Below are 21,884 nucleotides of genomic sequence, written 5' to 3'. Positions count from 1 at the left end.
GTGGGACAATACAGTGTGATGCAGACACACCCGTCCGCCCACAGCACCCACACACACCATCAGAGGTAGTGAAGTTCTCATGAATGTATTATTGAAATGCAGGCTTATCCTCTTTCTCTTCTCTTATAAGCGTGACACATTTTCCTCACTTGGCTCCATAGATTGCATTTTCAATTATTTCATTTCCTAATCATGAAGCATTTTTCCTTCAATTATTTATGCATAAAGACCCGATACACCTACGCATCAGCAGCCTGAGAAGAGCCCATTGTTGAAGGTCAATGACATGAAAGGGAACAGGCGGATGAAACAAAAACAAGCGAGTTATGCATGCTGACATTCAATGAATATTCTTTTTTTTTTCTACCTTACATGCAAAATGTACCAATCAAAAATCTGATTTTTTTTTATATTATATATATATTTTTAACTGTTATGTGTTTTTTTAAACTTCTCTCATCCAGGAGTTTCAGTTCATGGGCCAGTGTCGCTCTCCGTCCGTGTCCCCGAGCAGACAGGCCACGTCCTCCACCAGCCTGGCTCAGGAGGAGCTGTCTCTATTCCAGCAATACCTGCAGGAGGGAAACCCCTTTGAGATGCACACTGAGAACAAAGAGGAGGAGACGGAGGATGTGCTGGCATCTAACGGAGTAAGGGCACCACCAAGACACGTCAACTCCCTAAAGGGGGCGATCACTAACAAGGCTGCCTGTTGAAAACAAATGAATAAGGGAAGAAGCTGATTAGTAGGGAGATTATCACTGCGGATCATACGGGGGTTTCAGCATCCCTCAAGCTGCAGCATCTGCAGGGCCATAACAAACTTTTATGAACCATGTACAGCCAACAGGAGAAGAATCTGCCGTAATTATGGAAACACTTTGATGTCTTGTCATCTGTTAAAATGCGAGTGAATTAGTGGGTAGATTCAGCCGGATCCTGGGGGAAAAAAAAAATAAAGTTACAGCCGCGTCTTCAAACCCAGAACACCAGCTTGACGTTATTCAAACAGGTAGTTAGAGACTTTTGTCTTGAAGACGGGCGCTTCAACTTCTCTGAGTAACTCAAACAAAAAGATGAATGCATCTTCCCTGATGTTAAATCAAAGCAAAACATCTGCTGTTATTATGTCTGACAAAAGAAACGCATTGATAAACATCATCCAGGGTTCCAATTTGTGCACTGGGCAAGGTAACGTTAGCAGCTACTTTTTTTTTTTTTTTTTTTTTTTTTTTTTGCAGTCGAGGATTTCCTGTTCCATCAGTGGAGCTTTAAATCCTTGTCATCACACGCAACAGTACGGCCTCTCTGATACGAACAAATCCTTATAGCGGGAGCAGAAATAGCTCCGTCTGTCTTTGTTTGTGGTGACAGAGTCACTGTCAGCTGGACAGGTTAGCATGCTTGTCAACAAGTTCTGCAAGCACCAGCAGCTCTAATCTCAGCCTGCTTTATTGCATCATCAGCTGACTCACAAAGAGAGACTTTTTTTGTTTGTTTTTTAAATTGTAATAAAACTTCTCTGTCTGTACTTGCTGGTATAGCAAACAGACAGGAAGTGATGCCATAAGATGGATGAACCCTGATCTCCTTTAAGGCTTCTGTGTGCTTCAACCAGATACACAGTGTACAGCATGGAAACAGTGATCCAGAGAATATTGCCAAGGCAGGCTGATTTGAAAAACAGGAATCAATTAAAGTCAGAAACAAACAGACTTTGTCTCTTATAAATAAGCATTTCCCTTCAATAATAGAAAGAAGAGCTTACAGACACTCCCTGACACATCACCTGCCTTTTTCTGTTCATATATTTTCCTTTTGGGCTCAACATGAAAAGCAATATTGCACGCTCTAACAGATTACATTTAAAGAACTTTCTTGCTTGTTCTCAAGCCTGTAATCCTTTCTATACGCCTGCTGTGTGGTGTGAGTTTTCTGAGAAGGCCAAAGACAATATTGTCATGTGTATATTGTCTTCCCGGGGGAGAGTTAACAGAACTTTTCCCTCTGGGGCTGCAGGGAGGGGGGGGTGAGTACAGTCTGTAGATTTCTACATCAAGAAAGTCTTCTCATGGCTACAAGCACTTTAACACTTCAATGTATTTTTTTATTTGATGGACATTTTTCAGTTCAAATGATTCACAGCATGCAGAAGAACAGTTTCACTTGTTTTCATCCATCATCTGTATTGTATGTTTCTTTTTTTTTTTTTTTGCACGGGCTCTTTGAGCATTATGCTATTATCTCCCTAACCTCCATCTTTCTCTCGCACATTTCTAAAGTACGAGTCAGACGAGCTGGAGAAGAGCGTGTATCAAGATTATGACAGCGACAGCGACGTCCCCGAGGAGCTCAAGCAGGACTTCGTGGACGAGCAGACGGGAGACGCCCCTCTCCGGAGGTCAGTTTCAAGTCACGCTGGTTAGCGCCGCTCCGCCCTGCAGCTCAGGTTATGACGTGTGTAGTCACTGCGTACATCCTGTTGTCCATCATTTCTCCTCCCGGGTCATTAAAATGGATGAAAAGAAGTGGGCATGAAAAGATGCAAAAATCCCTTCCTCATGTTATTCATGGATGCAAAACAAAGTGACAAGTCCTTGAGAATCTTTTTAGAAGGTTCTAAAAGGATGTGAAGTCATGCATTACTCCCCTTTGTATGCATTTAGCTATGATAATTTGATTCATTCTCAGCCTATCTTTGATTGGCAGAAAGCTTATATAAAGCTTCTTTTTTTTTTTTCTTCTTCTTACTTTTAAAAATTCTTTTTCTCCCACCTCCGCCTACAGTACATGCTTGGTGACGGTTGAATGGATAGTCGATGTTAAATAGAGGTGGAGGCAATCAAGTGATCCTTTGCTGCTCATTTCCATACAGAGGAGAGATTTGAATGTGTGTAATTTTTTTTTCCTACTAAAAGTCACAGACAGAACATTACTATCTTGGTATGTTGTAGCTGTAGTTATATAGGATTCTGTCACATGACGTGGATGCTTTAAAAAGCAGCATGGAGGAGTTTTTATTTTCATTTTTATAACCCTCTGTGCCATTCTTAGAATTGTATTTTTTTTTTTTTTTCAACATGGGTTGTGTGTTGTTGTGCATATCCAAAAGCTGATATCAGATGTTTCTGAATTAGTACAGGGAACAAGACATACTGTATCATAACGTCTTAAGCACCATAGAGTCTGGTGTATAAGACGCACTTGTAATACCTTTTTTTTTCCCTCTAAGAAATTGTCAGCGTCTTAAACCCTGGTTCGACTAATACACCAATACAAAATGCAGACGCGCGCGCCATCATTACAGAGAGTGCAGCTGCCGCCATAACACACTGTATGCAAGGTGACGTGATTCTTCCCCATTCTCCGTGTGAGGCAAGCTGCTTGCTGGTGCCTATATATCCCGGATTTTACAGGCAGTCCCCATGAAAGAAACTTTGTCCCACAGAATCGTCTCCAATCGTATGTAATGACTTATTTATGGCATCAGGGTGTTTGTGTTCAGTGTTAAAATTCAACGGTCTGATATTGTGCTTTAACTCTCCCCACGTTTGATTTCTGCACGCCAAGTGTAGTAACCCTACATTATCCCATGGTTGTTAAAATGCTAACTTCCCATTCTAACAAGCATGGATCACTAATGGTTAATTATTGAACAGCCTGCATGGTCACAACCAGAAATAAGGAGGTTCATGTAATAATTAATGGCTAATATATCTGGATGATGAGTGTCAGGGGTCCAGTGCTGCAGGTTCACCCCATCAAAGACATCATGGCCGAGGTCTTCTTGTGTCACCTGCGCTGTGAAAAGGGTTCTAATTGCTCAATTACACGACTCTGTAGCGCGTGGAGGTTTTGAACCTGGCTAATCATTACTTAGGATTATCGGTGTTTACATATATTAGCCGGTCTCTATTTTTCTCATGACTCTGCCCTACTTTCTCTCTCTCACGCACGCACCAGTGTCTCCCGTGAGACCATCAGAAGCAAGAAGAAGTCCGACTACAACCTGAATAAAACCGACGCACCCATCCTCACCAACACCACCCTCAACGTCATCCGACTTGTCGGTGAGTCCAACACACACACACACGCACGCACGCACACACACACACACACACACACACACACACACACACACACACACACACTTCCACTAGTGTGTAGTAACCTCTATTTCAGAGCAATCAAGTCTCAGTCCCCCGGTAGGCGTTCTCTCTAACCTGCTGAGATTCCTTTTAATCCACCAGTGAAGCCAGTAGCTCAGGTCTCCACCCCACCTCTGTGACTACACAGCGCTAATAACAGTTAGCCTTCACCCTGAGCTCTGACCTTTTGTTTCCAGAAAGGAGCTTTCGTGTCTTTGTGACGTGGCTTTGAAGACACCTGGGCCCTTTCCTGGCAAAGCGTGCTCTTTAGCAAAGTGACCCTCATGATGTGATATTCATGTGTGAAAAGGAATTAGATGAGCCATTTATCTCTCGTATGACCTTCTCTTATTTAATTCAACCTAATAGCTCATGATGGTGGTACAGCTCTGTATACTTTTCTGTACTTTTGCCAAAATTGACACAAAAAAAAAGATTGTGGTTGTGTCCATGATTGTTGTTTTTTTCTGGTTCTTATTTTTTGCCACACTATTGGTCTTATTGATTCAGAGTCGTGTCGCAAAACTTTATCCGAGTGAGAACCCCAAAGTTTGATCCCGAGCAATCACTTCTAATTCACTCTCTGCAGCACATTGATGGAGTTAGATTGCTCCCTCGGTTCAGGGGAGTTCCCTTTGAGAGAAAGGGCATGAAAAATGAGAGTGTTAGAGAAATAGTGCTGTCTCAGTGGCAAAGCCAGCTTGATTGAGTTTATTTCTTCCGTTTTCCCACCCTCCATTCATCAGTTCTAAGTCAGTGGTAACCTTGTTACACCCCTGTACCTCTGTACCCTTTGCTGTTATTACCTTCCTGCTAAATGAAATCCGGGCTTCCAAATGTATGCAAATGTACTCCTGTGGAAGTGTTTCCCAAAAGAATTAGCTTCTACAGGCATTCACTTCCTGTCATTAAACTTTAAAGCTCATTGAAGATTTACTTGTAAGCTCATATTTCGATATATATTAATATATATCGTAAACATACAACTTGTTAATGTAAACTATTGATTCTGTCTTATTCCTGCACAGGGAAGTACATGCAGATGATGAACATCCTGAAGCCGATCGCCTTCGATGTCATCCACTGTGTGTCTCAGCTGTTTGATTACTATCTGTACGCTGTCTACACCTTCTTTGGACGCAATGACATGGTACAGTATTTCTGAATCACCTATTTTCCTTTTGTGTTTTATAATAAACTGTATATTCAGCTTTCAGAGTAATTTGTTTTTATGGAAAGATAAAACCCTGACGGAGCTGCTCTGCCTCCTTCAACAAGGTGCTGTGAATCAGTGACATCACTCATCAGCTTTATCGTAGCGAGGAGCTCTTGTGCTTTAGGCTACCTGTCTCCTTTACCACATGTTTGTTAGGGTCACAGTGTCAGAGTTTTTATCTGACTAAAGACACTCAGGCATCTTATTTAGTGCCAGGTGACCACCTAGCTTAAAATAAGGGATCCTTTCATCCCTTTTGTCCACATTAATCTTCCCAAGGAAAAATCAATAACAATACCATCATATGACCTTTGCAATGGCCAACAAATGAATACATTTATAATAATGACTGAACAAGTAATAAGCCAGGTAAGTAATCGTGTACATGCTGGTTAGTGTAAAAAAATCAATCATTCTAGAATTTCACTCACCAGAAATGTTTGAGCCCAAACTTCTTGGTCAGCTGGTCAAATACCAGGAGTCCCAAGTTCTTTCATTTTCTGTCATCGTTCAGCGTTTTTAAAGAACGGAGTGAAATAATTCACAGAAACAATAAAAGGCTCAGAGATTACAACATACATCCCTGATGTGTGGCTTCAAATACTAAGAAGTCTTTCCCGCACAACTAATCTGAATAATTTTCTACTTCAAAGGCTGCAGTTGCATAACATACTGGTGCTGTATCAGTGGACTGCTGCTTGAACAGTTGCCTTTGTTCGTTTCAAAATGTGGATTTATGATTTGGTCTTTGTTTATTCGATGATTTACAGTACGACGTGGGAAACACTGCTGCTTCCATCCTTCCTCAGAGCTGTCTGTCTCAGTTAGAATGTCACTTTAACGAGAGTCTCCAAACCCAGTCTACCACTCCATCTAAAGGCGATCATATCATTTATACTGCATCTCACAAAGAAAGAAAACATCATTTGTGTCAGCAGCACCCTTGGGGGAAATGGTAATGATAGCAACAAAATGACTTCTGTCCCTTCACAGTGGAAGAGATAAAGAGGATGAACGCTCGGTGGGAGCTTTGCCATACCCATTATTGGCACATTGTGTGTGTGTGTGTGTGTGTGTGTGTGTGTGTGTGTGTGTGTGTGTGTGTGTGTGTGTGTGTGTGTGTGTGTGTGTGTGTGTGTGTGTGTGTGTGTGTGTGTGTGTGTGTGTGTGTGTGTGTGTGTGTGTGTGTGTGTGTGTGTGTGTGTGTGTGTGTGTGTGTGTGTGTGTACCATAGGAAGATTAGTTGAAGCAGGCAGATTGGTTGTGAGTTGACAAGTAGTGGAGCAGTTGCTTTTCACGTGTCTCTATCTGCACACTGTGGGTGCGTGTTTCCCTCACATTTCCTCTGTAGATCTTTCTACCTCTGTTCCTTCTTTAAACCGATACTGTATATGACATGCTTTTTTTTTTTTTTACTTACTTCTTGTGTTTCGCAGGACTGTCAGAGTCATTCATCTCACATGTTCTCTTTCTCTCACTCAGCCACACTTGTCTTTCATCCCATCTGTTTTTTTCTTCCCATTACTCCCTTGCCACTCTTTATCTGTCTGTATGCATCACTCACATTTCCTTTTTTTTTTCCCTTTTTTTTTTTTGCACTGTACCTCATTAAGTGTAATTTCATGAAACCCACCCACTTCATGAATAGTCTTTCTCAAAGAGCCACCTCCAGTAAAATGCTAATGTGGCCATGAATTTTTAAACAGCTTATGGAGATTTCTGGTATTTTTGACCTGGGCTCTGCTCTTTTCGGATTCTGTTGGAATCAAGATGGAGCTGCTTGACTTCTTTGCTTGAAGAGTAATGGGTCACATTAATATTCAAAAGTGTAAATAGCCCCATTATCTGTGTATATTGGTCCTGTCAACTCCAGCTGCACTACTGACTCTGAAATACACATGCTAAAGATGCATTATGTGCCGGGCGTCATTAATAACTGGGAGTTCTTCTGCTGGGGCCAAGAGAGGCCGATTAACAAACATAATTTGAAAAGCTGATTAATGTTTTAAAAGCTTAATGTAGTGGGAAAGTTGAGCTGAAATGAGTAATCTAAAGAATGAAATGAAAATAGATCACTCTTCTGTGTCACTCTGTTCTGTAATATGATGGCAGAAAGATGCCAGGAGAGAGACTGGCTACGAAAAAAACAATGAAGTCGAAAGTCGTGCCGAGACAGTGCAGAGCAGGAAAGTATGTCACGCTGGAAGAGATGGCTTCTCGAAACAGTTCTTTTTTTATTCTCCAGTCATAACTCCCACAGACACGTCTTCACTGAGGGGGATTCATTTTTCATGCACATATGCAAGTCACGTGACGCCGAACCAAACCAGGATGTTTTCTCATTCATTTTGAGTTATCAGGACATTTCTTACGTTTTTTTCTTTTTTTTTTCTGATTCTGTTTGCTTTATTTTTTCTTCTTTTTTTTCCCACGTTCAGCTCTCTAATACTTCTTCTTCCCTTTATCATTTGAAGATTTTGATTTTCGTTTGTCTCCTCTGCTTTCCATTCATCACCCGCAGCCTGTCCCAAGCCCATCTTTGCCATCTCACTGTGGCAGAGAGGCGGGTGCTGTCAGGGTGATGGGCCCTGCCTGCTTGGTAAGAGGAGATCTCCCCCCCCTTCCCCTCCACCTTGTGAGTGGTGGTGTTGATTTGAAGTCCTCAAATTCTGCATGAATGGCTTTCTCGAGAGACATCAAGTGCACCTGGAAGTCATTTCAGAAGCATTTACGTAGATGTTGAATTTGCTGTGATAAAACCCTCCTGACCTTTCTTATTTCCCACGATGTACCACCCTAGCAGACGTGATTGTCTGTTTTTTCTTAGATGCCTTTTCCTCTCATTTCTTCCCTTTTTTGGGGGGGCAGAATAGCCTTACCAAAATAAGAGCGTAAAATTCTCCCACTGCGTACGATGGGAGCAGATGTTGTATGAAGGTATGTGATTTCACACTTCTGTATGTGTTTCTGCAGACTCTAACTGTGCGTGCATATGCATGTGTGTGTGTGTGTGTATCTCTACAGTATGAGTCATCCGGCCTGGGCCTTATCAGCAGCCGACTGAGAACCACACTGAACCGGATCCAGGAGAGTCTCATCGACATGGTAGGACTGCAAATTTAATTTTCTCTTCTACTCGCTCTTTAATTTCTCTCTCTCTCTCTTTTCTTTCTGTTATCCATTATCATTTTCCTGTCTCTCTCTTTTTCTGACTGCAATGTGCTCGCCCCATCCCCTTCATCCTCATGTACCTCTCTTCTATTTAAGCCCCTGTCTGTGTTCTTTCTCTTTTTTTTCTTTTTTTTTTTTTTTTTTCTATCCTCCGGGTCCGTATGTCTGGTCCTACTGTTGAAAGTGTCCACGGCCCTCACTGCCACAAATGCATTATGGGCTGCCATTATCTGTCCAGTGGTCACTGACACAAACGCACACCTCCCCCATTTTCCCAGACTAGATGTGTTATTCCATTAGAGCTCTTAATCAGTGCTCCCTGCTGTAACATTACATGGTGACAATTAGCCTGACACAGTGTATCCCTCAACACTTCCTCTCCACTCTTATATGACGATACGTGTGTTCTCACTTTTCTTCTTTTACTCTCTAACATTCACGCGGCCTTTCTGGCCTGTGTTCAGAGCTGCTTTACTCGAACTTCAATCCAACTCCAGTCAGACATGCTGCTGAAGTGCCCCCCCCACCAAGAGAATGAATATTTCACTCTTGGTTTCCCTTTTATTTGCTTGTTTTCTAACGAGTGTAAAACAAATCTCTGCCCCCCGGGTGTAATTATGTCGTAATGATCTTTTCCCGAATGTCCAACTGAACTCATATTTTAGTCATGCTGCCTTTTATTCAGATTTTGAATCTTTAGAATAAAGTTTCAATAATGTCTAAGTGCGATCAGTTATTTACATTTCACATGCTGTTGTTATTCAGCAGTAAACAAACGCTTTGGTTTCTAACAAGTTGAACGCTCAGAGCTGTATTGGAAAACAAAGAGGCCACTAATGCATATGCGCTGTTGAATTAGATTTTGATTATACTCCACAATTTCTATCAGTATGGAAATGAAGAGTAGAATGTGTTTTGCCATGAAAATATCCTGAATTATTTTTCTTTATTTTCTGGAAATCTTTAAGTCCGTCTCACGAAAAGATCTTTTGTAAGTCCATCTTTATGTTCTGGTAAGTGCAAACACAAGCCTGCAGGATAATCTGTGAATTTCTGTTTATTTACGGATGTTTGCATCTTCTAACACCCGGACATGATCTCTGCTTAGACTGTGTTCAGGTGTCACTTGTTGCTGTCAGTTCAGATAACTATCAAATAAGAATCTGTCATGGCAGCCATCAGGTCTCTTTGTGAGCGTGTGTCCCATCAGTATGGGAAGTAAGGTGAAAGGAGTGAATTGTTTTCCAACCAGCGTCACCTTTTTATTCCGATACAATCAGCCGTTTTCCACCGTCAGGACCATACAGCATTTAAATGACCTTTTTAAAGCAAAGCATTTCTTTTGACAGTGTGGCGTAATGACATTTTGATGTGTTGCCGACGCAGGACACTTGGCTGTGATGTTTACAGCGTAGCCTCTCAGGGCTATGGCTGAGGGAAAGGAAGAAACAAAGCAGGAAGTCCAAAGCAAAGAAAGAAGACGAAAATCAATACAAATCCAATCTTTCAATTGTTTTTTAGGTGCGATTACAGCCACATGTTTTCTTCTCTCAAGGGGCGCCATGGCAAATTATTCACACCCCTGTCATTTTCTGGTTATTATAGGTATTCTCAAAAGCCAGGCGAGCTCAGCTGCCTGCTTTTCTGGACAAATAGACGGACATGATGGACGTGGAAAGTGACAACAGAAGAGCATTTCTTAAATTACATTACAGATGATATTAATCATGTGGCCATCACAGTCTATGTCCTCAGAGGGGGGGGGGGGCAACGCTTCAGGCCGTGACTACACAAATGCTCACACTAATAGATCTGCAAATGCTTTTAGTCCATCATTCCTCATATGCAGAATTATTTTAGCTCATCGCGATAAATCATTTAATGTCGGAAAAATGCCCTATTTTCCGAGCTAACACAGCGCGCCTTCTTTTTTCCTCTCCTCCTCGCCGTCTCGTTCTCTCGCTGTTCTTCTAATGTGTCAGAGCATGACCTGAACACATAAATCACACACACACACACACACACACTTTTCCATTAAACATATTAAAGCTAGAAAAGGAGGATGTTTCCAGAGCGCGTGCACACGTTTGCTTTATACCTTTTAAATCCACTTTCAATGTATGATTCCTTTGTTTCATAAAGGTGACTCCAAAGTAAGAATGTATTCAAAGAGAGCACACAAATGCACTCCACAACCTACACGCTATCACGCAGCCTAACACTCGAGAGATAGACGCAGGGTAGACCTCATTTGTAAACAGATTATAAAGTTAATTGCACGCTGCATTTCAATTGAGCGGCGAATCCTTGCGGTTTTGTTCACCTGACTTATAGTTGCGACGGTTTGATTCCAAAACGCATGTGCCGGTAATGACTCCGAGTCCCATGTGAACAGCGGTGAGATTCCATCTCATTTTGTCTCCGCTGCCAAATGGCTTCGAGTTAAATTGGTAGCCCCATGGGGATAAAGTAAAAGATCATCCCCTCATTTATGTTCCATTTCTCTGCCTCCCTTATTTCTTGATTACCTCTCCGAAACCCCACAGCCAGCCTGGGTACGACAGTTTCATTTGGAGTTGACTCAGTTTTGACTTTGAATATTTAATTGAGAGTTGTTTGGAAGGTTTTTAAGGTTAGGGAGAAACTTTTTAGAGTGTCAGTGATGGAATTGCCTTCTTCATTTCCATTTCTCCAAAAAAAACAAAAAACAAAAAAAACAACTCCCGTTATATAATGTTCAAACTGTGTCGCCTTTACCTCACAGGAAGCTCTAAGCTGAGCTATCTTTATGAAATAATAATTAAGCTACAATCCTTCAAATCCTTTGTTTATTATGCTTTCGGGGTGGGGAGATGACACGCCTGTCAGAATAGTACCATGAGCCACATCTGCGGCCATATTTTAGAGCAGCCAGAAAGTTCAGCTGTGACAGATGTTGAGCCTCAGGCGTCGTTGTGAAGGAAGCCGCCACTCGCTCTCAATTCTCAAACCACCACTGTCGACTCTTTCGGTCACTCAGTCCATTCCTTAACCACCTTCCCCCACATTTCTTCCTTTCTCCTCGTTCCATTTGATGTGTTCTGTAAGCTCCTTTCCTTAACCACACCCGGGAACAGTTTGTATCTGCATTATCAGTACATTGACACAGGCGCGAAGCAAGAACGAGCACGACGGGAAATCTGTTATTTTCTGTTTACCAATCTCTAAAGTCGACACACATCTGTAAGAAGAGCTGAATAAATGTGTGCGCGTGCTTCAGTGTAATATGGGACGTTTTTCAGGCCTGGCTCTAAAACAGGAATGAGAATCTGGGTAATTTCAGCACTGGCACCAGTAATCTGGCAGTGAAGGGTGCTTGCACACAGACCCACTTGCAAACAAGAAAAGACATTTAAACAGGGAGAATACAAACTTTAATGAAACTTATACCGGCTAGCAGTCCCATTGTATGTCAGCAATACAGTGACCACCTGCTTGCCAATGTAGTTTTCACACCCTCTTTCTGTTGTTACTGATTATCTCTAAGCGTGTGTTGTGGCGTGCAACTATAGCTTGGCACAGTTAACGCTCTCTGGCATGCTGCCTTTCATGTCTCACACACACACACACACACACACACACACACACACACACACACACACACACACTACATGTATTTCACACTGCAGCAGTCATTAGTTCTGCTTGTCTCACAAGGATAGATCACTGTCCAGACGTGTCTCAGTTTTGTGGCCTGCTGTCTCTCTCTGTGAATGGTGAAAACGTCCAGAGGGGATCTTCATTTGACAGGGATTATGGATCATAATTAAGCTCCATGGTGTGACTGTTTATACTGAAGTCATCAGGGCATCACTAGTATCGACATTTTTGTTGGTGAGGCTTTGTGAACACACACACACACACACATACACACACACACACACACACACATTTCCTTGACGAGCCCAGCTGAGTGTCATGCTCCTCGGCCGCGATGGAGAGAAAGTCGATCCCAATCGATAGAGTGACCCAACTTCTCGTCTGGAACTTGTGCAGATGACTCATGGGTGCTCTAAGTGTAAAAGATGAATCAGATTCACTGCTTAACCCCGTGGGATTTGTACCTTCTACCACACGCATCGAGCTGGAATGAGCAGATCGACCTGGACAAGAAATCCGCCGCTGGAACAGATAGCTTATCAGATCCATTTCAAAATGTGCACCATTTAAAAAATGTCTATAATATGGCCAATGTTTCCATCATACAACATACTTTGACGTTCATGGAACTCATGTAATTCATGTTCCAGGGTTTCTCTGTCCTGACAAATGTCTCTGCTTTACAGGCGTTTTCCTACCAATGATGAATTTTCGTCTTTGTCACAATCACACTAACTGAAACATTTGAACTGACAAGCGCAACTTATGCATACTTTTCTTATAGTGCTAAAACAACCGTGTACTTTGTAGACCAATGCGTCCATTTTTCACACTGCTGTAATTCTGTTGATTAAAAATCCAATCTTTTTTAGATTATTATTAGTTTATGTTTGAAGCTGAGCGAGAGGTAGATCGTCAGTGGGCGTTGTACATTGAATATTAATGAGAGATAGAGAGAGCGCCGCTCTGCACTGTCTCTTTGTGCTTTAGATAATTAAGAGACTGCTTCCTGTGTTTGTTGCCCCTCAGCAGAGTCAGAGTCAGTCACTGGAGATGACACCGACAAGAGACAGATTGTAATCCTTGAGAAGTTTTCTGAGTTTTACTGGGGTCAAAGTTGTGTCCGTCACTTGCGCCCTTTGTCCCATCATCTCTGTCCTGCCGATTGGCGAAGTAACATGACGCACGCATTGTCTCAAGACGGTGCCAAAACCAACACGAACCGAATGTTGCAGAGAGGAGCTTAAAGAAGAACTGAAGACAGCTCTAATGTTTGGCTTAGTTAAACCAAAGAGCTCCAGTTACTGCCATCTCGTGTCTCCCTTTTCTTGTCTGAGACAGTTGATCAAAGCAGTGACTTTAAGAGTATAGTTTCCAAACATATTCCTCGAGGAGTCTGAGGGATGTCGCACACAATAAACAAGAGCCCTAATTTCATGTGACATTCATCTAATGAGCACTACATTTCTTGTATGAGAGGGATGAAGGAGTGCAATAAGATCCACTCGACAGTAATTGCATGGCAGCCAGTTCACTCGACGTGGCCGTAAGTCTCTGTGGGATGGAGGGGATGGAGATGGAGAGGAGTAAGCAGTCAATCATGTTAGATTGAGACACTTCTGAGAGATCTCTTCTCAACTCTCGACGGGACGCTTCCCTCATGACAAGGGTGATTACTGAACCATTAAGCTCTCCAAATTTACTGTGGCTTTCAAATTAAAGCTATTTATTTTTCTATTCAAATGGGAATAATAAATGAAGGTTGGTGCCCATTTTTAGATTTGCATGCAGATGCTGGTGTTTAAAACGCATCAGTTCCAAGGGTAATTGGTTGGTTAAATCTTCCTCTTCATTATGAATAAGTGGATATTATTGGATTATTTATTATTATAATTTAAACTTTGTTGTGTTCTACTGGTTTATAAGTCTCAGAAATGCCTGAAAAATATTTGTTTTTAACAGAATGGTTCTGGGTCTCTGCTCGTGCGGTTGACCGGCCGGCTCACATAGCAGCATTTACGAAATTTAGCATTTATCACATTTTTCAGTTTTTTATACATATTTTTTTTTTGTAAATAGCTACCAGATTTCTTTACACAGCAGTGTCTTCTTCCTTTATTTCTATTCTCCCCGGCATTTTTTTTTTAGCCATCGGCATGGATACCAGATACTTTTTTATGGCATTTCTGCAAGTTTGGCTTCCCTGGGAGTTTGTGACTGCAAGTAGAAACAACGACCCCGGCGGCCCGCGCATCTCCTACGCCAGAGACACTCTGCTGCAGCTCGGACTCCAAACACATCACGCCATCGCCACAGACATTCTACCCGAGGCACTACTCCGGGAGAAGTCAACCAGCCAAGACAACTGTGCTCACAAGAAAAAACAAGGTAACCAGGAGGGAGAAGAGAAAGAGTGGAATAAGAGCCAGGCTCAAATGGGAGACATGTAAACAACGGGCACTTCCATCGATCATCCTGGGAAGTGTTCGCTCCCTTCGCAATATAATGGACGAGCTACAAGCTAACATTAACCACATGCTTGAGTACAGGACTGCCTCTGCTCTTGCTTTCACTGAGACGTGATTAAATAAGAACAATGATGATAATGCCCTACAAGTTGATGGTTTCGCCCCCTTTTAAGACTTGATCGAGACAGTGAGCCTACAGGAAAACAACATGACGACGGCGTGTGTTTGCATGTAAATGCACGCTGGTGCTCGACGATCGTGAGGGAGAAACTGCTCACCCCAGATATGGAGCTTCTTGCTGTCTCCCTTCGCCCTTTCTATCTCCTCTGAGAGTTTCCTCAGCTCTTTCTCATCCTGGTTTACATCCAGCCCAGAGCTAGTGCAGCCGTAGCCACTGAACACATCACAGGCTCATTAAATAAACTGGATCATATATCACCGGACTCTCCCAAATTCATTTTGGGCGATTTCAACCACTGCTTCCTGAATAAATCATCAAAGGTTATAATCAGTATATCGCATGCAGCACACGCCTGGAGAAGACACTGGATAACTGCTATGGTTCAGTACTCAACGCATACAGATCTGTTGCCCTCTTGGCTCTGCAGATGCACCATGCCATCCTGCTTGCTCCAGCATACTGTCCGGTTATAAGGAGGGCAAAGAAAGTCGTCAAGAACATCAAGCAGTGGACCAACGAAAGCATCATCACACTCCAAGGATGCTTTGAATCCACTAACTGGGATAACGTCGCCCCGTCTGATGACATCAATGAACACGTGGTCACTGTTTCATCGTACATCTCCTTCTGTGTGGACAACATCATCCCCTCCAAAACTGTCTTAATCTTCCCCGACATTAAACCCTGGATTACCAAAGAGCTCAAGGAGATCCTTAACAAGAAGAAAAGGGTCTTCTTCTCCGACTCTGAAATTGAGAAAAAAAGAGGTCAACAGAGAAGTCAAGTATGCCATAAAGGCTCACAAGCTGAAGTACAAAAACAAAGTGGAGGAAAAAATTCACACAGGGTACCCTCCGCTCAGCTTGGCAGGGCCTCAAAAACATGGCTGCTGGGAACACTGCTGCCTGGAACAACAAAATCATCCAGGTAGGTTCAGACAACATCAGTGGCCGCATCTTGAGGCCGAGCAGCTCGGGGGCGTTATCCAGACCCTATTTCAGAAACCAATGGAGAGTCCCCCAGCTGTAGAAACACTCAACAGGTTTCCCCATCCCCAATAAAAGCCCAAGCTCAAATCTCTGAATGACCTCATGCCTGAGGCACTCTCCTCTCTTGTGATGGAGACGATCATAAAACAACACATCATTAGAGAAGCAAACTTCCAGATGGAATCACGCCAACGTGCAGGCAGAGTCGTCAATGGTGCAAAAAAACATTCACTTTAGAAACTGTCCACAAACACCAGGAGCACCCCAACACCTCAGCCAGTCTCGTGACAAACTGACAAAGTCTACTCTTTCATCTGGACGACCAGCTAATCCTGTGGCTATTGGACTTTCTGACCAACAGATCACAGAGAGTTCTGGTCAGCAACACCTTCTCCAACCTCCAGCACACCTCAACCGGCTCTTCATCCTCTACACCCATGACTGCCTGACTGTTATCTGGTATGCTGACGACACAGTTGTCCTGCCGTCAGGCCCCTCTCATCACTATGGACCAGCTGTTCAGGAGTTTGTAGACTGATGTGACAGCTCCTGCCTTGAACTAAATGTCAACAAGACCAAAGACATGGTGGTGACCTTCTCCAACAAGCAGAGGGAACCGGCTGCAGCAGAAAATGCCAAAACCCACGGGAAGCCTGTTGAAGTATTGAGGAGTACAAATACCTGGGTACCATCTTTGAAAGCCCACTGAAATTCTCCTCCAACACAGAGGAGATTTTCAGGCTGTGGAAATACATCCTCCTGACTTTTTACTACTCCTTCATCGAGGGTATCGTTACATTCTCTATAACCATTCTCCATAATACATCTTTAGTCCGATCACGGTCCACTTATACCTTCTTTTTTGTATTCAACTTTGTCATTTTGTATTTTGACTTTGAACTTACATTTTGACACTTTATTTTTCGTTGACTGTTTATCTTCGGTTAAATTTGACTATAGCTTCACTGTCGTTTTTTTTTTTTTTGTTTTGCCCCTCGCTCTGTGGGACCTTGAATTCTCCCCGGGGACAAATAAAATTCAAATTCAATAGAATTGAAAAGATGCATTATGGGAATATTAAAGCCTCTTAAAAAAAATGTTTTCACAAGCACAGTTTAAGTTTAGTTTTACTAACAGTTGAGGAAATGTGAGTAAGCAGTCCAGCTGTTGTGTTAATAATTTGTTTAAAATAATTCCGCGTCATGATTGGTCCAATGAGATAAAAAAAAAAAAAAGATGGACGACATTGATCATACTTAGGTGATGAGTGAGAAAAAACCTTCCCATGGGCCTTACAATTATTTTTAGATTTTCTTTTTTGCATTAATTTTGTATGTGTTGAGGTCGATTTGTAGTCCATCTCTGGGACATATACAAGTCTACCTCACACAGGTTTAAATGATAGACCCAGGCATGTGATAGTGAGAGGGAGCTCCCGTCTCCTCACGTCTGCTGGGGGCTGACAGATAGAGCCTCCCATACCCACCGCAAAGAAACAAATCCAGCGGTTAATCAAAATTGATCTACCCACCAGAAACCCCTCAGTGGATGTATGCAGGGAAAACCCAAGGATGAAATAGATTCTCCAGGAGCAGGCCTGAATCAGCATTCCAAAATCAGCACAAAACAGAATTTCATATTCAATGAAACCCAAGGGATTAGTGGAAGCCCCTGGTCACTGCAGGAAGAGAAGACTGTGGAAACTATTTTGTTTCCAAGATATTAAAAGAAAAAGAAAACATGTCCCCTTTGAATACCACAAAAACATTGCATAATCTCATTATACAAACTACTTGTGTTTTCATCTTACACATTAAGAGTCTTTTCTCAGCTGGATAAATATCTCGGCCCCTGTCTTTGATCTGTTTGAAGAAGAAAAAGGAGGAGGGCTTTGTAGTCATCAAGCATCTCTATTACCTCTGTTTCCCTTTGCTCTTATCTGTTCGTAAACCCTCCCTGTACGTTCATTTTGCATGTTTCTTTCTTTAGGGCTTAATTTTTAATCATTACTCAGGGTAGAGAAGCTCCCTCGTGTTGATGCTTGATGTCTTCATAGCTCTTAACAACGCTCTTGATCCACATAGGGGAACTATTTCAGCCTTAATACCTCACAGGCAGATATAGAACTTGTTTTCCCTTCTCCCCTGACCACAGAAAACAAAAGTCTTCAAGGACAGTAAAGATGATGTTTGCACTCTCAGGCAAGCGTCTCTTTTTTAACTGCTGGATGTCGGTAAAGCTGAGATGGAATCAAGTCAACAAATTCTTCCCCAAAAGCTCTTGGGTTAACAAAACTTTTCAAAATTCCTAATTCAATTTTAGGTTGGCTTGTAATAAATGAATTCCCTTAAAGTCCTGATGTTCGTGTTGTTGTTCTTTTTTGGCATCAACCTAGGTCTTTTTCTTTTGACACTGTAAATAGCTTTTAAAGCTGAATGGTGCCAACACTTCAACATTCTGACTCACTCTAATTCTTTGTACCGTTCACATTAATTATTGATCAGCTAAGATGTTTTGTCAGTGCCTGAGAGCAAGCACAGAGCCACCACAGCATGACTGAGAGAATTCTGTTTAAATGATGAAAGAGAAAAACAATCTTTGAGAGTAGTTTGACCTTAAATCCATGCAGACGGAAAGACAGAGGTGAAACAGAAACTATATAGAAGCCCAGTGCACACAATGAAGCGTATCAAATATGTTTATATCAAGACAGAGACGCTTGGTACATCAAGCATAATGAGTGTGCATGAAGTGTATTATCTTAACATGGGCCTTAATGGAGTTTTTGAAAGTAGCTTTTTCTTTTATGGCATTTATGTACATTGTCTGTAAAGCAGGCGATCTTGAGGAACAAAACTATTCTCATAATTTAAGTTCTTGTCTTTCACTTTAAAGGGTGTTCACTTCAAGTCTCTTTCTAGCAGCCTGATTTCTTAAACCATTTAACCTGGGATTGTTGTGTTGTCTTGATTTCATGCTTATCTCACAGAAAGACTTAATGTATATGCACTGTGTGCATGATAGTGTTCGTACCGTTTGTACAGACTTACATCCTGAAATTACTGGCTCTTTTTTTTCTTATTTCTTATACATGTTAATATTTTTATCAAATTCAATTTTTGCATTGTGATTTATCTTCTGCTATCTTGTTTTTTGTTGTAACACTAAATTTATCCATTTGCAAGATAAATAAAGGATTATCTTATCTTATCTAATTCGTTTACGTTGCTGAATTCAAGTCACCGTTTCCTATAGTTATATCTCTGACATGTTAACATCTTGTAGGTCCAAGGTTTTAATGACTTGAATACGTTCATAGCAGAGTAGTCTCTGTTTTGAAAAATAAAGACAGACACTATCTGTCTTTCACCGCAATGTTGGAGTCTCGTTCTTTCTCACCGTTTAGCAGAGAGGGCTTAAAATGGTTTATTAACTCGAAGGTTGCTTTTATCTGAGCACGAGTGCCAGACAGATAATTAAAATATGGGAAGCTCACAAAGAAAAGATTTGTTCTCTTTCTCCAGTTCTGCTGCTTGGCTTCCATTTTTACCATAGTTTTAGATTATTCTGAGGAGTCAGACACCCACACAGATATTCTCCTTTTTCTCTCGTACAATGGAGAGAAGTACTGTTTTTGCTCAAGGCTTGTTGTAAACTTTGAGTGTCTTTTCTTCTGCAGTCTTACAATTTAAAGACTTTGCTGATTAATCAGAGGCCCAGATGGGGAAATGCTCTCATTGTTTATAATATTTCCAAGTCCTTAGTGATGCAAATGCATACACAAGATTTGTTAGCTACTGCTTGACGTGCTGTAAAGGGCTAACGGCTAGCATAGCAAGTCAGTAGTGTGCCCTACACTTTCACATGTAAAGTTTGGTGGATGAACTAAATTATGAAATATACCTGTCAATAATAAGCTATCAATAAATAATCCTATGATCATAACTAAAGACAAAATTATTCAATTTTTTTTTTTTTTTTATTTTTTTTTTTACTAAAAACAGTTGAGGATATCTCTTGTAAATGAGGCTTACGACACATTTAAACGGTAAAACTTTGCTAAATTAGTTGAAAAGTAGTTGGCTTAGAAGGTGTAATAAAGCATGTGTTAATACGTTTTACTTGCTTTATTAACAGTCAAACCAGATGGGGTCAAATTTGAGCCAAGAGGACATCTAATGCGTAGCCAGTCCTCACATTCAGCAGGCTGCAGAGGACCTGCTGGCTTATTTCCAGTCTGTTAGTTGATTCAGGATGTGTTGTCAGCATTTTGCACTTTTGTCCTCTGTACCACAAAGTTGAACAAATTGTACAGTGCAGTGCATCCACCTTGAAGGATGCGAACCTTGTTTATTTCCTGCAGTGTTGGAATATGTACTTTGGGTCCGACTTGTTGGTGTTGCTGCTTTTGTTGAGATTAACCTGCTATTTTTGAATTTTCAAACTGGGATCATTTTCATGCAAAACAAATCTAATAAAAAAAATGTAGCAGAGTTTTTTTTTTTTTTTATATATATATTCTTAAATTGATTGTAGCAGATTATAAGGCTTCAGATGTTAAACTAAAGAACACCACACACACTGAAGGAAGCTTTATTAGCCGTCACACTTTATCTTAGGTAGTTTATTACATTTCAGTACGAAATCCTCTTTGAGGAGGATCGCAGGTTTGAATTTTGGAACATAATTTGCCTTTTTCTTTTTTCTTTTTTTCGTTCATTTCACAGATCACAGACTGTCCTGTTGTCATATAACTGAAAAAAAATTGAATTCCAACACAGATGCTCCTTTGTCTGTGGATAATCTGCAATGAGTCAGTGGGCTATAAAGAGAAATGTGAACCTCTTCAGTGCAGTGGTGCACAGGCGGTGTAATAGTACATGAAATGCTTTCAGTCAGCATAGGTGCAGTTGGAGATGTGATATTAATATTCAGACTTTTCATACTGCCATTTTTCTCTTATTGTTTGCCATGGCTCGCTTCATTACTTAATTTCCTCTTTTATTGTGGCGGCCTTTGAGTTTGACTCGGCGTGATAACGTAAATGATCATTAACTTCTGACTGAGGTGAAAGTCTTTTCAGTGAGAAATGAAAACGAGCATACTTTCCTTCCCATAACTTTCCAAATAGATGTCAGCCGTATTGATAAGTAGCCACCCTTGGCTATCGTACAACGTCCTCACAGAAAATGTTGTGAATATATCTCCTGTGTGAAGAGTGTGTGGTTGAATCTCAAAAGCTGCGCTGGTTATTACAACAGAAACAAGAGGGAGCATGTCATTGTGGAGCTGTTTCTGCCATGCTCAGATGCACATGACATATTTTTGTGCACTGAGGAAATCATTCATATTGTTATATTAAACTCGACGTCTCACCACTGCTTGCTCTGGATTCATGTTAATTCTCCGTTTGTCACAACTGTGATTTATTTTTCCTCTTTTTTTTTCTTTCTTTCTTTCATTGTAAACAGGAAAATATGAAATCAGCCCTTGGAGGCATTCGATGTCACATGCTAATGACTGCAATGTCAACTTGTTAGTCTTCAACTAACGAGCATTTACTGTAGCTTGATTGCAGGTGTGAGTATGAAAGATTATGTGTGAATTAAGGAAATGACCTGTTTATTCTCGAGGTCTGTGCTGCACAATGACTTTATTTTAAAAGAATCTGTTTTCTTCTATTTCCCTCTCGTATGTGAGGCTGAAACCAGACTGTTGGGATGTTTTTTTTTTCCTTTAACTTTGCCTCCAAAAAAATGTCTGTAATGATTTATGGATGAGCAAACTAATTGTCTTTATCACTCTGCTCTCTACTGTAGAGATACACCAGGAAGTGCTCGTTCTGATAGTTGTTATCTTGTAGCGAATGTTAAAAGCCACCACACACCAACAGTCATTTGTCTTTATAACAAACAAAATTCCTTTCTGGCAAAGCCATTCGATTATTTATTATCTGAGCAGCATCAGAGAAACCGCTGTTTAAAGGTTTGCTCTTCTGCTAAATATCTCCAGCAGATGCAGGATGTAAATCAAATGAGTCATGGCCTCCTCGCTATAAGTCACGCTATATGG

At 41.3% G+C, this 21,884-nt stretch overlaps 1 protein-coding gene across 3 annotated transcripts in view; it reads left to right on the top strand.

Annotated features, from left to right (window-relative positions):
- The window catches only part of vps50 (VPS50 subunit of EARP/GARPII complex), a 104,065-nt gene that overhangs the window by 63,235 nt on the left and 18,946 nt on the right, over positions 1–21,884 (top strand). The window contains exons 18-23 of one of the 3 annotated variants that reach the window (XM_079368386.1): positions 465–650; positions 2,283–2,401; positions 3,964–4,070; positions 5,177–5,298; positions 7,886–7,963; positions 8,389–8,469. In XM_079368386.1, coding sequence (XP_079224512.1) covers positions 465–650; positions 2,283–2,401; positions 3,964–4,070; positions 5,177–5,298; positions 7,886–7,963; positions 8,389–8,469 — 693 coding nt within the window. Of the gene's footprint in view, positions 1–464; positions 651–2,282; positions 2,402–3,963; positions 4,071–5,176; positions 5,299–7,885; positions 7,964–8,388; positions 8,470–10,140; positions 11,789–21,884 lie in introns of those variants that run through there. The other 2 variants (XM_079368385.1, XM_079368384.1) reach the window with 2 other exon arrangements.

Source organism: Symphodus melops (genome assembly GCF_947650265.1).
Source record: "Symphodus melops genome assembly, chromosome: 18".
Lineage (NCBI taxonomy): Eukaryota > Metazoa > Chordata > Actinopteri > Labriformes > Labridae > Symphodus > Symphodus melops.
This window is presented reverse-complemented; position numbering and strand designations above follow the sequence as displayed.